Source organism: Brienomyrus brachyistius, unplaced genomic scaffold, assembly GCF_023856365.1.
Source record: "Brienomyrus brachyistius isolate T26 unplaced genomic scaffold, BBRACH_0.4 scaffold86, whole genome shotgun sequence".
Lineage (NCBI taxonomy): Eukaryota > Metazoa > Chordata > Actinopteri > Osteoglossiformes > Mormyridae > Brienomyrus > Brienomyrus brachyistius.
The window spans coordinates 470,317-485,737 of NW_026042361.1; the positions used below are offsets into that span (position 1 = coordinate 470,317).

The 15,421-nt window shown below is 37.6% G+C and overlaps 1 protein-coding gene across 2 annotated transcripts; it reads right to left on the minus strand.

Annotated features, from left to right (window-relative positions):
• Nucleotides 1–9,608: 9,608 nt before the first annotated feature.
• LOC125727114 (sulfotransferase 2B1-like) lies at nucleotides 9,609–15,282 on the minus strand. 2 transcript variants are annotated; one of them, XM_049003817.1, is made up of 7 exons: nucleotides 13,322–13,461; nucleotides 12,945–13,016; nucleotides 12,294–12,502; nucleotides 12,072–12,198; nucleotides 11,888–11,982; nucleotides 11,306–11,486; nucleotides 9,609–10,222 (listed from the first exon to the last, which is right to left on the minus strand). In XM_049003817.1, the coding sequence occupies exons 3-7, from the start codon at nucleotides 12,489–12,491 to the stop codon at nucleotides 10,119–10,121; spliced, it is 705 nt and encodes a 234-aa protein (XP_048859774.1). In that variant the 5' UTR covers nucleotides 12,492–12,502; nucleotides 12,945–13,016; nucleotides 13,322–13,461; the 3' UTR covers nucleotides 9,609–10,118. The 2 variants fall into 2 exon arrangements, with proteins under 2 accessions (XP_048859774.1, XP_048859773.1); XM_049003816.1 differs by lacking the exon at nucleotides 12,945–13,016 and having other exon boundaries at nucleotides 13,322–15,282.
• Between the last annotated feature and the right edge of the window lie 139 nt (nucleotides 15,283–15,421).

Here is a 15,421-nt window from a genome sequence, read left to right on the forward strand (position 1 = left end):
CTGCACGATCCATTTTTCTCCTGAAAGCTAGTTTCTTAGTGACTTTTCTTGGTGCCCATTGTGATAGACTAAACAACAGTTTTCAAATAAAGGTTAACATTTACAAATGAACATGTATTTGCTAATAATATAAAAATATGATCTGGGAAAATATAATGCTTCTTTCCATGTCCCATTTTGCATAGACTGAATAAAATCATTAGTGATATAAAGATATTGGCATCCCATTCTCCTGCCTTTGATTTGTGCTTCAGACTCTCTAATATGCTGTTCAGGAAAATCATATGGAAAATGCTGGATGGGACAGAGATTGACATTGCTCAGTCATTCAAGTCTTGCAATGTTGTACTATTTTGGACATTCACTTTAATATTAAGATTGAACAATAGGATGTCAGTTTCCAAGCATTTTTTTTACTCTGTAACATCCATGATTTAGATCAGAGTATTTCGAAAACTCAAAGCTTTTTCAGAGAAGCTGTTCCAAGAACCATGTACATATCAGGGGGATCTTGTCCAAGTTCAGCTACAATTTTACTTATTATAACTGAAAAACATTTACTCTTTTAAACAAAATGATAAAATTGCTTATTATTTAAACTAGTACTTTCAACAATAATGACATTTCTTGTCCATGCACAATATGTGTTTTCTTATTAGGGAAATTTGCATTTTCTGACTATTTTCAGACCAACTGTCCTGCACATTCTGTTCTGCACAAAATTTGCAGTATTAATTTAACATGGTGTAGTTTTAATGTGAAAACAACCATTATTGAAACAAAACTGGTAATTTTGTGGCGTGATGCAATATATTTCTACACCACTCTTTTAAGTGTATCAGTATTCTTACTATGTCACTTTTTGCTTATATCCTTAAACAGATACGTGGCCTTTTGTGAGGGACTCAGAAGTTTTCATGCTTCATGCATAGATCATTTTCTATGATTTAAGAACTGTATCCAGATATGTGAATTTTAATACTTGCGAAATAATCAATATTTAAGCAGAAATGCACTCGGGAGGACTTAACTGTTTGTCTTTTAATCTTTATTTTTATGGTATTATTATTAGCATTCTGTAAATAAGCATTATTTCTTATTACTCCAAAAACACACTTCATACATTCATACCACAACCAAACATATCACAAATAGTTTGACTTTATGAATTTTGACTTTGACAAAATGGTAGCGATTATTTTTATATTGTATCTTTCACAACACAACTACCCTAAAGCACTTAACAAATAATGAAACAAATATCACTTTTTGAGAAACAGCACTTTTAAGTAGCAGTAGCAAAAAGAGCAAAAAAAAAAAAAAGAAAATAGAGGAAGACCTCAGTCTCATAAATGCGTGTATTTATTTCACTCACACATGCACACCTATGGGCAATTTAGCAACTCCAATTAGCCTCAGCATGTTTTTGGACTGTGGGGGGAAACCGGAGGAAACCCCACTACGACATGGGGAGAACATGCAAACTGTATGCACATGTAACCCAGGCAGAGACTTGAACCCGGGTCCCAGAAGTGCGAGGCAACAGTGCTAACCACTGCACCACCATGCCTCCCCATACAGTGCTAACCACTGCACCAACATGCCGCCCCGTCTTCATTTTTCCACCTACATAATATTAATAGCCTACGTCCTTCCATTACGCCACGCACCACTGCTATTCTTGTTGACAGTCATGTTACCACTCGCTTATATTACTGCAACTCTCTCCTCTTTGGTCTCTCTAAGAAATCCCTTCATAAGCTTCCATTGGTTCAAAATTCAGCTGCCCGTTTTATCACCCGAACCCCCTTCGTCCACCACATCACTCCCGTTTTGCAGCAGCTTCACTGGCTGCCAGTTGAGTTCCATATTGACTTGAAGATCTTGCTGTTAACATTTAAGGCCATCCACAACCTTGCCCCTCCATATCTGTCCGACCTCCTACAAATTGCCACTCCCTCTCGCACCCTCAGATCCTCGTCCGCCATCCATTTCACTGTCCCCCTCGCCCGTCTTCCCACCATGGGGAGCAGAGCTTTCAGTCGCTCAGCTCTGGAACTCATTACCATCAGAGCTCAGAAACATTGACTCACTATCACTCTTCAAATCAAATCCCACCTGTTCAAGCTGGCTTTCGCTCTGTGAATTCAGTTGCTTTGTCTAATTTAACCTATGTTTTATATTCTTGTATTTTTTGTATTATTATGGTTTTATGATTTATATTGTTCTTTTGCATTCACGGTATCTTTGAGTGTCCAAAAAGGCACCTATAAATAAAATGTATTATTATTATTTATTATTAAAAACAATGTTAACTGCCTGTTGACCCTAAAATAATGCAGCTAGTACTATACAATGAAAAATATTAGTTCATTATAATGTTGCATAATGAATTTAAATAAAGTAATGTGCTCTGTCTCTGTCCAAATAGCACACTCATTACACCTATAAAACATTTCTTTTTCCATAAGCACAAGTGCACATTTGCCATATCTTTGCCAGAAGTGGGCCAGAGCCGCAAGCCATATAATATATATTTTTTAAAGTATTTAATATGTGGCCCATATCTGTTTTGTGACATTTGGGTCACATTTGTCTAATCACAAGTGGGCCACTTTTGGCATACATCCGTTTGCCAGTGCCAGAACCGGGCCAGCAGTACCAGAAGTGGCCCACATCCGCATGCTATCTGAGCATGGAGATGGTGAGTAAAAGCAAGCACTTTGTAACTTGTGGCGACAAGTTATCACAATATTTATGGCAAACATGTGAATTGTTTCTAGTATCATTTAGCCCTAGTCATAGGGCTACCTCAGTACTGTCACTGACTGATCTTTATTATAAAGACAGAAAAGTGTAAACCAATGGCGTGAGCAGTTTCAGGGCCGGGAGGCATGTTATAGTGTCATATCACTTGAGGTTAAAATTCTTTTGGCATTTTCATGTTACAGAACAAGTCCATTGCACCAATCACCTAAAAAATACTAACTTCAAAATAAAATGTGCCAGATGGGATGAACAGTAACCAGTGTAATTACATAAGAAACACATTGGGGTAGACCGCAGGGTGACATCGTCGCAAAACAGGGAAGTCCCCTGCAAATACTCTTTTATGTGGTGTACCACCCAGCATGAACCCTGTGCTACTTGTCTGATCTCGACAGCCTGCCACACCTCCAATCAGCCCTTCCCAGCACCTCCGTGCTGATAGCATATCAATGGCAGGTCCCTAAACACAGTCTGTGGACACCCAGACTGTCCACTGGGGCCTGCTATCGAAAATGATTATCATCTCTGGCTCATTTTCCCTCATTATAGGGGAGCGTGCACTTTTAAAGCTCGCAGAAAAGAAAAAAGCTGACTCCTCTGTTCTTCCCGTTATTCTCTAACATCCCTAGCATTTTTTTGCTCCATGCTCCACTGTTGGCTTTTGTGCGTTACCTCCTTTCTGTCTTTTTCTAATCAAATTTTATGTCCATTTAAAATCTTTAAATGAGTTTTATTAGAAAATCTTACAAACATAATAATATTACAATATTAGTACAATCGACTAAATATTAATACAGTTGATGAAACAGAATAATATGACAGTTTTAATGAAATAATCCTTTCTTTGCCATTCATACAAGTACATTGGAATGTATCTTTTCATATATCCCATGTGGCTCTCCTTTGAGACATTTACACATGGACTTTCTGCCAAGGCTCCAATCAGCAACCTTCTAATCTTAGGCAGTGAGGCCTACACTGCTGAGCCACATACTATGCCCCATGAGCATCTATAAAATACTAAATCTTTAAATTATTTTCGGCCTGTTTCAAGACAGAAAGCATAAGACTGTAATGTATGCGCACAATCATAATAAAGTATCCATCAACTTATGTCTGGGTTTCATCCAGGAAGTGAGGACATAAATAAATCTGGAAGTATCTCGATCATTGTAGGAGAGAAGGTGAAATATACACACCAAATAGCAATGCACAATCTTCTCAGAACCAGAATTGTACAATTCACTGAGAAAACACGTAGATGCAAACCCCCCATCCCCATCCTCTGCCCCCCAAGATGTACATACCTCCCCTAAAAGCAACTGTAACACTGCATTATGTAATAACTTGACAAAGTGTGTGACGACATCCATTTTGCTTGTTTATTACGTAATTCACTGTATAATTACATTTTCATCATGAAAAAGTGCAAACTCCACATTTTGTAGTAACTACCAGAATATGTAAAAATGTATTACTAAATACAGGGAAATTTATGCCATATTTTGTTCAAGCTGTCTATTACAAAATGTGGCAGACAGGCACAAAATATGTTGGTATTACATAATGAAGTTAAAATGTATTACATTTTGTCAAGTTATTACATAATGCTGTGTGATTACATAATGTGTTGTTACAGCTATCAATAACTGTACAAACAGTGCTGCTACATAGGGGTAGGTGTCATTGGGGCTTTCTGGCCTGTTGTTAAATATTCCCCATCCTCAAGGGTTGTGGGTTTTATTCCTGACCTTGGTTCTCTATGTGCAGAATTTTCAAGTTCTCCCCAAGGTTGGGATTCCTACCATAGTTTTCAGAATTGAGGCCGCTAAATTGCTCCCTGTCCTACGTCCCATACCCTGTCCTTCCTGGAATACGCTCCAGTTCTCACCGAGCCATTATGGAAAAGGAACGGATGCCTGCACACAACAATCAGTACTTTAAAATGATGTTTAACACCACATATCGCTTTTCTGTGGGTATCCTGCCTTCCACATTTTTTTCCAAATTATGCGCAAATACTTTTGGTGATTAGTATGCACTTCGAACTGGGTTTTTATTTATTCATTGCTTTTGTTGACTTACAGTGATCATTCTTAGAAATTATATACAATACTGTGTAAAAGTCATAGGCTGCCAAAAAGAATTATGTCTGTATTGTATTTATGTTGGTATAAAACTATGATTTTGTGCCTGTCAGTGTCTTTCCTCAAATCACCAGAGTATTTGCTCTAATTGCCCACTGTCCGCTTTATATTAGTTGAACTCTAGGACCTGTACACATTTTTTGGCTGATCTGTACCTCCAGAAGTTTATTGAGTTATTAAGTTAATTGGCAATGGTAAAATTTAATGAATAGATGGGATGGCTGGGGTGCCCTTGGGGAGAGGTTTGGGACCCGAAGCAGTGTTCTTCTAGCCATCCAGCAAGATTTCAGTATCTGTCTGAATAATGAGAAATTCTTCTTTTTGTTGTTTGCGATATACACTTACTGCCCAAATAAATAAGCTTAAACATAAATTTCTTTAGGCACCTGAGACTTCTACCCAGTATTGTACTTTTCCAGTAACTGATACCCTATACTGAATGGGCAGCTGGAAGTTGATGCTGGGGGTATTTCACAGCATATGAATCCATCCATCCATCCATTTTCCAAACCGCTTATCCTACTGGGTCGCGGGGGGTCCGGAGCCTATCCCGGAAGCAATGGGCACGAGGCAGGGAACAACCCAGGATGGGGGGCCAGCCCATCGCAGGGCACACTCACACACCATTCACTCTCACATACACACCTATGGGCAATTTAGCAAGTTCAATTAGCCTCAGCATATTTTTGGACTGTGGGGGGAAACCGGAGTACCCGGAGGAAACCCCACGACGACATGGGGAGAACATGCAAACAACACATACGTGTGACCCAGGTGGAGACTCGAACCCGGGTGCCAGGGGTATGAGGCAACAGCGCTAACCACTGCACCACCATGCCGCCCCAAAAGTGAAATCACACCAAAATATTTGTGCAAGTATCCAACAACATTCTGACCAAAAAGTACTAATGGACCCCAAGTAATGCTCACTGCAATCATTATAGTCCCTGAATCCAGTAATTCTGGGTTCCTCATCTCTGGAGTGGACAAGGTATTGGTTTGCTTTCAGGCATAATATGGACACTTTTCTTATAATGGCAGATGGGTAATAAGGAACTTTGATGGTCAGTATCACCTATTATGTATTACTTATATGGTATTGATTCTCAATCCAGTCCTTAGGCCACTCCAGCCAGTCCACATTTTTCTTCCTAGATCACCTACATGCCTAAACTAGGTACTCAAGGACTGTAGAACTGTTTGGAAAGTAAAGTCAAGTGCATAAGTAGTTGAATAGAACAAAAATATAGACTGGCTGTGGTTCAGAAGATAAGTATTGGAATAGCCAAGCCAAATAAACCATTTACACTGTAGGTGGAAAACAGCAAACCCTATAACTGCAAAACTAAAATCAAATCCCTTTGCTGGAGCAGATAGGTAGACTAAGAGAAGTGTTACTGTGTAAAACAGACTGCAGAGGGAGAAGGGACACTGGCACAATCACAAAAAAATGATAGCAACATCAATTATGCTACATCATAGTTGATGAGTGGCGGGTCTTTTGACGACCTTCCATGACACAGGAAGCATCTCCACTGGATATTAATATACCATGCAAACGTCAATGTAAAATCTTATCTGTTACCATTCCAGTTACACAGTGTACACTGATTTTAAAAGTCATCCCATTCATGCCTTTAAGTAAACTCTGATATGCTGATATCAGTTTGCAGGCCCCTGTAAGTCTGGGGAGTGCAAGACACAGGGGTGACAGTAGAGGACTAACAGAAATCCTGAAACACATAACCTAGGCTCTTTTGTGCAACTACTAATTCAGAAAATGAAATTGGTTTTATTAACCATTTATACCACCCAAAATGGTAATGATGATTATCTCTTCTCTCATGTTCATTTAGTTAGACTGGTGTCAGCCAGTCTGGTGTCGGCCCGGTTTTCTATGTGCACACGAGCACACACACACACACATGCACGCACTCCTAAAAGCCACTCCCTGGATGTCTCAGTCCTAGCTGCTAGTAATTAGAAAAGATTGCAGGATGTCAATTAGTGTTATCGGTGGATGGGAAGGCTGTAGCTAGCGAAACTCTCGCATGGTCACGTAGTGCAGTAAAGGCTGTATAATGATTTATAATGCCTGGAAATCCACCTTCAAACAAATATTATAGAAGGAACTGTGTATGCCATCTCTGAGCGTTGCAGGTTGGGGGAAGGGGGAGGAACTGAAGGGAAGGAAAATGAAATAAACAGAAGAAATCCCAAAACAAAATTTTTAATGAGGTGGCAACATCATACAAGTCACATAGATATGAAATAAATCAATTAATTCAATTTGTGCATAATAGTTTGTGGAAGAAGGTAGTGAGTATATGACTGTGAAGTGAATTTTCCTGGAATCTTCTTGCATATAAAAACATAAATATGAATGAACACTAGCAATAATAAACCAGTTTAACCAGATTATGCCAGTATATTGCAGATTAGATTTATGGGGAAAATCTGTCCATTTTGTATTCGCTTGCACAAACATTAAAAGTATACAAAATACAGTTCTAGAAGTAGAAAATAAACACTCAGTAGAACCATTCATGAAACTTATTTTGAAATGGTACCACTATTTTTGCATTGTTTCTTTGCTGATATAAATCATCACAGGGGGACAGATATCTTAACGATGTGTTTAAAAGACAAGCTTGATGTTTTTTTGTAGTAACATCCTTTACGGAAATATGACAATAGTGATGTTTGTGTTTATTTATGCACTGTTTACAGTGTTTATGTGCCAGTCCAGTACAATGAATTATATTACAATTATAACACAAAACGTTCTTGCTTTTCCCTATGTTAACAATAAAAGCCTAAGTTGTCCCAAAATTTGCTAACAAAAACATACTAACGCTTGTAAAAGGAGTGCCCCTGCCTTGTTCCCTGTGCTGCCTGGCATGTGTTCTTAGTGCTGAATAATCACTAACAAAACTGATGGCACAAAACCTTCCTTACTTGACAGAAACATAGGTATAAGGACATAAGAAATTTAAAAATGAGAGTAGGCCATTCGGCTCATCAAGCTCATTTGGGGAGAACTTGCTCTCGCTGTGTAAAGAAGTGCTTCTTCAAATTCATTTTAAAATGTTCTCCCACTAATTCTAGTATTTAAACTAATATTGAAATAGTCATTTACCTGAACAGCATCCAGATCTGTTAGTATCCTATATACCTGGATCATGTCCCCCATTAGTCTCCTTTGCTCAAGGATAAACAGATTCAGCTCAGCTAGCTTCTCCTCATAAGACCTTCCTCTAAGACCAGGAATTATTCTCGCAGTCCTACGTTGTACCTTTTCCAAGGCAGCAATGTCCTTATTAAGATATGGTGACCAAACCTGCACACATAATTTTAGGTGGGGTCTTACCAAGGAATTATATAATCGTAGCATCACTTCCCTAGCCTTAAACTCCACACACCTACACTGTAGAGATGTACATGTAGAGATGTAACCCAACATCCTATTGGCTTTTTATTGCTTCCCCACACTGGTGAGAGTGGGACATGGAAGCATCAACATACACACCGAGGTCTTTCTCACTATCAGCTACCTTTATTTTAGTGGAACCCATAAAATATATGTACTTCATATTTATGTTCCCTGCATAGATTACCTTACATATCTATGTTAATATGATTAATGTAAATTAGGAACAATAGTGGTCCTAAAACTGAACCCTGCGGTAACCCACTATGGATGCAGGCCCACTGTGACATTGTGCCCCTAATAACTACTCGCTGCCTGTCTGTTAACCAGTTTTCGATCCAAATTGCTACAGTTCCTAAAATCCCTGCAGCTCTGAGCTTAAGCAAGAGCTGTTTGTGGAGGACAACATCAAAGACCTTCTGGAAATCTAAGTAGATCACATCATAGGCCTTTTTGTGAACAATTTCTCTTATAGCTTCCTCAAAGAATTCAAGTAGATTAGTTAAACAGGATCTACCTCTCCTAAATAAATGTTAGCCATCCCTCAAAATGCTCTATATAAATAAAACTGAATTATTTGAATCCAGGTAATCTATAATTTTCATATTTAACAATTATTGGTGATTTTATGTTCACTGTTCCAAGTTTCTGCTTTTTAACAACTGTATAAAGTAATGTTTTTGTTATACAAATCAATTAGAAATGTACGTTTTCAGGCTTGCTAAATTGAGGCAGAATTTGGCATGACGCTTTCAGACTCACACAGGAAATCCTAATGCTAATCTATAGTATTCCATTATAAACCTAAAATTAGCTACATCAAAAGTGTATTTACACGGTTAAATACAAAAGCAAACTATTTACAAGGTAAGGACTGTTACATATGTGTGCAGACATCTAATTGAAAATCTCACTTCAGACAGCTGGTCGAAGTTCTGTGTTATGTGACAATAAATATTGTCAAAAAGTTTTTGAATTGTACTGAATTAATTTGATTTGACATTCAGGTATTGATTAGATGCAATGCTGATACAACTAATAGGCTACTTAAATATATATCACACTAAATAGTTAGACATTATGATCTTCTGGACTTTTCCAAAATTTTTATTTGCATTGTTAGGTCTAAGATGAGTTACTGAGGGGTGGAAGCATGGGTGGTATGATAACATGGCATCCGCTTGGGACAATATGGTGTCTAACAGCTTTGTTCATGTTGTTCAGTGTTTGGGAGTCATTGTGTTCAAGCCAACACAACAGTCCACAGTGCTTATTTTTTTTAATTCTGGCTCCCGTGTTATACAAGTGAGTCTTTTTTCTTCTTCTTTAATGGAGGAAAAATATATCAAAATATATCAAAAAGCAAACTGAGCCATCTCTATACAGTATATGTTTGAAATAACATCTAAATTAATTTTAGTTTTTACAGTGATGCACTAAAAAAAGTTAAGTTGATTAAAACAAGACAGGTTTACAGATTTATTACTGTATACCTTTCGATGCACTATTGCTCCACACCCCTGACTATTAGGATCACCCAAACATATGTATCGGTCTCATAATCTCACTATAGCATTTCTCATTCACATTTTACTTTAGTTACATAAAATTAATATTAAACAAAATACACCTGTCATTATGTATGATTGAATCAGATAAATCATTCACATTATTAAAGTTCAACATATGCAGTATACAGTTCTATTTTTTGCTATTACAATGTTTATTAATGCCACTATTTCCTTAATTTGTTTATTCTTAATCCAAGACTCTCAATCCAATTTAAAGGACGTTCCTTTCATTTCCTCCTTTAGGATTGTTGTAAATTTTCCATCCTGTTCTGGGCTAAAATGGTTCTTCCAATCGCCAGCAATTCCTAAACACAGAGAGAAAAAATCTATTACAGAAGTTAAATACAGGGCGGCATGGTGGTGTAGTGGTTAGCACTGTTGCCGCATATCTCTGGGACCAAGGTTTGAGTCTGGGTAACATGTGTGTGGCGTTTCCTCTGGGTACTCCAGTTTCCCCCCCACAATCCAAAGCCATGCTGAGGTTAGTTGGAGTTACTAAGTTGTCCATTGGTGTGCATGTGTGAGTGAATGGTGTGTGAATGTGTCCTGCGATGGGCTGGCCCCCCATCCTGGGTTGTTCCCCACCTCATGCCCATAGCTTCTGGGATAGGCTCCAGAAGAATAAGCAGTTCGGAAAATGGATGGATAGAAGTTACATACAGAGTACATACAATTCATTACCAGCTATATTAGAATTTTATGAACTCATTTTTAGAATTAACCTTTGACTTGTATATTCAAGAATATTGTATATTATAGAATATTCAGTTCATGTTCTTTCTATTGCTATATTCTAATAACAATCTTTTAAATAATAATCTTTTATTGGTTATTTCACTCAGCCAGTATAATTATACTCTTCCAGTATAGTGTACTGTGCAAAAATCGTAGGCAGTCAAACAAAATGATGTGTAAAAGATCTTCATGTTGAGGTAGCATTATGGTATTAAGTCTGTCAAAGTGTTTCAGTTTAGCCGTTTCCAAACCTCTCCTACAGTGACCCCAAGTATTTGCAGCAACCACCCAATTCACTCACATATTTTTGACTACTAGCACACCATGTCTGGCTAATAAAGAGCTCACTGAAATATTTTACTAATGAAATTAATTAATTAACAGAGCTTGTGGTGAAATTTAACAAATACATGGAATGACTGGGGTGCCCCTGGGGAAAGGTTTGGGAACCAAATGGTGTTCAACCAAGTGATGTTCTTCTAGGCATCCAAAAAGATATCAATAACTGTGTTGCTGTTAACAAGAAATGTGTTACTGTTAATTTCCATATTGTAATGAAACATAGTAAACTGCCAAGATAAAAAGCTTTAAACATTTTCTTGAACTGCCTAAGGCAGGACTATATATAATACTTAAGTGTCATCTTCCTATACCTTTCCTCATGAAGGATGACTTGCTGCTGTTCATAATGTCTTGTGGCACCAGAGAGTAATTTGACATAATGTTGTTTTTCATGCTGCTGAAGGAGCAGTGCATGGCCACTTTCTGTAATATCTCTGGAGTGTGTTCCCTTCCCAGGAACTGTGACATTTTGACAAGTGCTCCTGTTAGATCCTACAGTAAATGAGAAATTCACAACAGTTCAACAAAGAAAACATGTCAAGGTGACTAGCTCAAAGAACAGTGACTCTTATATGATCTGTTTCTATGATTACAGTTCCCCTCAGTATCTGAACAAGACTTCTCCGCATGATTTGTTACAACACATAGCCGACATGTAAGTATTTAATGACACAAAGTTTTAACAACAGAGTACAATGAAGAAGCTGTCAAGCTATATAGAAATATACACTGACTCACAATAAATTGCACAAAACATCACACAATGCTGTTTTCTGAATGAAATTGACTAAGACTAATACATAGGACTAAGCCACAACAGCCTAAACAAGCAAAGTAAATTAAATATAAAACAAAGGGACATGGGGATTTTAGGCAATAGTGGGGGCACTGACCTTCACCAAATCTTCATAATTTATGTATAAAATTCTGTCGCCCAAATCAGTGTTCCTCCAGCTTTTTACGTGATCTGTCCACTTTCCAAACATCACTATAAAATTGAAAAAATAAATATATGCACTATGTAAAACACAATGTCAATGATTATTATCATTATATAGTGGTGTCTTCCTCTCTCACCTTGTCCAGAAAGAAACTTGTCCAGGAATTCATCAAAAGTTCCCGGATCATCAAGAAAGCTCGCCATCTTGTGGAAGTAAAAAGATGACACCGCTACATCCTTTGGATTGCGGGTGACGTAAATGACCTGATAACGAAAGAAGTGCTCTTTTAAAATATATGTAAGATATATTAAACGGTGAGACAAAGTGAAGATTTCGCACCAAACAGATATATACCTACCTTGGCTTTGGAGGTGAAAAATGTGCGAGGCATTAGATTATACGGCAGGTGAGAGACCATAGTGCGTGGAAGGGTTTGATTTTTCAGAACCAGCGCAGCCCTGGTCTCCTCTAACCAAGGAACCCGATCCCAGTTTGGTATAGTCTTAACTGGTGTTAGGTCTCCTCCATTTAGAAGCAGCGGGAGAATCTCTTGCATCCATGTGGTACCTGGAAGTTTTGTCATATGTATCAGTTAGTTTTTTTCTCTCTTTCTCTCTCTCTCTCTCTCTCTCTCTCTCTCTCTCTCACACACACACACACACACACACACACAAACACAGAGGTTTGTAATTATATCTTTGTGGGGACTCTCCATTCATTTCTATGGAAAAAAACTCTAATCCAGATATAGCAGACAACTCCTACCCAGTCCTAACCTTAACCATAAGTAACCAAACAATATACAATAATTTTGGCATTTATAGGTTTTTAACTGTAGTAACAGAATTTATAAAGTTAGAGTTTCATCTTGTGGGGAGTGGAAAAATATCCCCACACGGTCAAAATAACAGGTTTTTTCATTTGGTGGGTAAAACATACATCCCACTATTCACACAGGCATATATAGGCCAATATATCTCAACAGTCTGAGTCTGAAGGAGACACATACTTAGAATTTTTGATTCTTGTCGGAGCAAGCAAGGGATTATGTTGGATTATAGCAAATGGCTTCGAGCCAACTCTAGGTTGAGGGAAAAAAAAGTTATATTTGAGCCAATATGGATACTTTTAAGACAACAAAATATTCGCTCCACCTAATTACCGTTTATTTATTTTGTAGTATGCATGCTTATGTAATGGGATTAAGCGTATAGACATAAAATAAATTTTGCTTGCATTTTTCATAATATATCGTGCGCCAACAGCTATTATAGGTGCGATAGATCGAAATGCATATTTTATCATCTATTTTACGGTTTCTGTTTACTGATGAAACACCTTTTCAGATGTGAAATAAGTAGGCCGTGGATGTTAGTTTTGTCTTACCGGACTTCGGGTATGTCAGTACAAAAATATCATCATCTCGAATTTGCAATTCCGCAGCGTATTTCAGACTGTCTTCATTGTGAGTCTCTTTTGGAAGTAAAAGCCCATGATAAACCAAATATTTCCCATCGTCGTTCATGTTGAAAATCGGATTGAAGGTCTTGCTCTGTCTGCTTTACCGATCTAGCTCACGATTATAAAGGCAGGGGCACGAAAGCAACTTCCTCTGTATTCACAAAAAACAGCGTCACAACTCCGTTTGTCCAAAGTAAGTTTCGTCCCATTGGCTAGTCTGAAAACCCCTCGAATATCCCACTTCTAAAAAATGCGAAAACGTCAAATAACCCTTTTTTCATTGTTTTCCGAAATCGTAATTTTAAAGTTTGTTGATTAGTAGAAACTTTTCATACAGCTTGTTTTTCCTGTACTTTTCCACAGCCCTACGTTTTACCAAATTTTAAAGTCTAGACGTTAAAAGGTTTCAAAACTGATGAATGGCTCGTTTCAGAGTAATGGCAGACTAGAATTGCTTGCCTTCTTACTTGCTTCTCTGCAGTGGACGTTCCTCGTGTAACCAACGTTTTATCCGTGCCACTTTTTCTTTGAATTGGAAAACAATGTCACAGAAGTTGCGGGGCTCACACAGTTGATATATGATCAAGTGACACATTTTACCCATAATCTATTTAATTTTTCGTTTTCTTTTAAATCATGTTTCACAATTTCTCTGCACCTGTAAAACAGCTTGTCACACAACCAATTACACTTGAAAAGTGATTTTATTGTAAACATCACTGATTCAAGGAATGAAGTGAATCCATACATGCATTCAGTAACTTTACTGATAATATTGTCATGCAGCACATAACTTCTACATGTCAGTGGTATGTGCTGGTAACAATTTTTGTCAAAACAATCCCACGTATCTTTTAAATACGCATGCCATACGCAGCAGCCGTGTGATACAGTCCTCTCGTGACCATCATCAAAATTACCTGCCATTGCATGACAGTAACTGTTCTGTTCTTTTGTACCAAACGGGATACCTTTTGTCCACATCTTGGATCGACGAGTCTTGGCTGCCCAACACCCCATCAGCAGTTTGTGGCTTTTCCCTCATCAGACTACTCTCTGTAGGTACCCACCACAGCTGACCGTAAGCACCCCACAAGTCTTGCTGTTTCAGAGATGCTCTGACCCAGTTACCTGGCCATAACGATTTAGTCCTTGTCAAAGTCACTCAGATCTTTATCCCGGTTAATTTCTTCTACATTTAACATATTGACAAGTACTGTATGCTAGCTTATCATCTAACATATTACAGACCCTGACACACATTTTTATGAGCTAGTTAACATGATTCACTTCACAAGGGGGTGGTCATAATGTTTTGGCACATTGGGGTGTGTGTTTGTATGTATGTATGTATGTATGTATGTATGTATGTATATAAAATATGAAACAATGTGATCAAATACAGATTCTGTACTGAAAGGCAGTTGTTCCGGTTATAAAAAGCCAACATATTTACCCTGTTGTAATTTTGAACTGATAGAAGTGGACATGACTAAAATGCTCAAATTTGTATAATTTTTAGATAGTACACTGTTGTCAAATATCTTTAATCAGCTTAACAGCATAGATTCTTAGGGTGACTAAATATAGTTCTGACACTATGTAGCAGCCAATAAAGTAACAGCTACCAATAATGCACTAACATAGCAATAACACGATGTCTCCATTCTTAATGTAATACAAGTTAATACTGTAACAACTAGCCAGTAATATTTTACATTTTCATTTAATAATGAAACTTATTACGTTATCGGCAAAAAGTTATTACGTTGCTGGCCGATTATGAAATTAACGAGCTGTATTACATTAAGAATGGAAAAAGTATTACATTATTGACTGCTACACATGATTTTGGTGAATTACTAGACAGTGTAGCTATAGCTGAATATAAAGATAGTAATACAGTTGATGTAAAGGTTAACAGGATACTTAAGTTCAGTTCTCACAATTCTGCTCTCTAAAAAAAGGGACTACTTACTACTAATGAAGAATGTCCGTTGAATTTCATCACCACAGTAGACAATA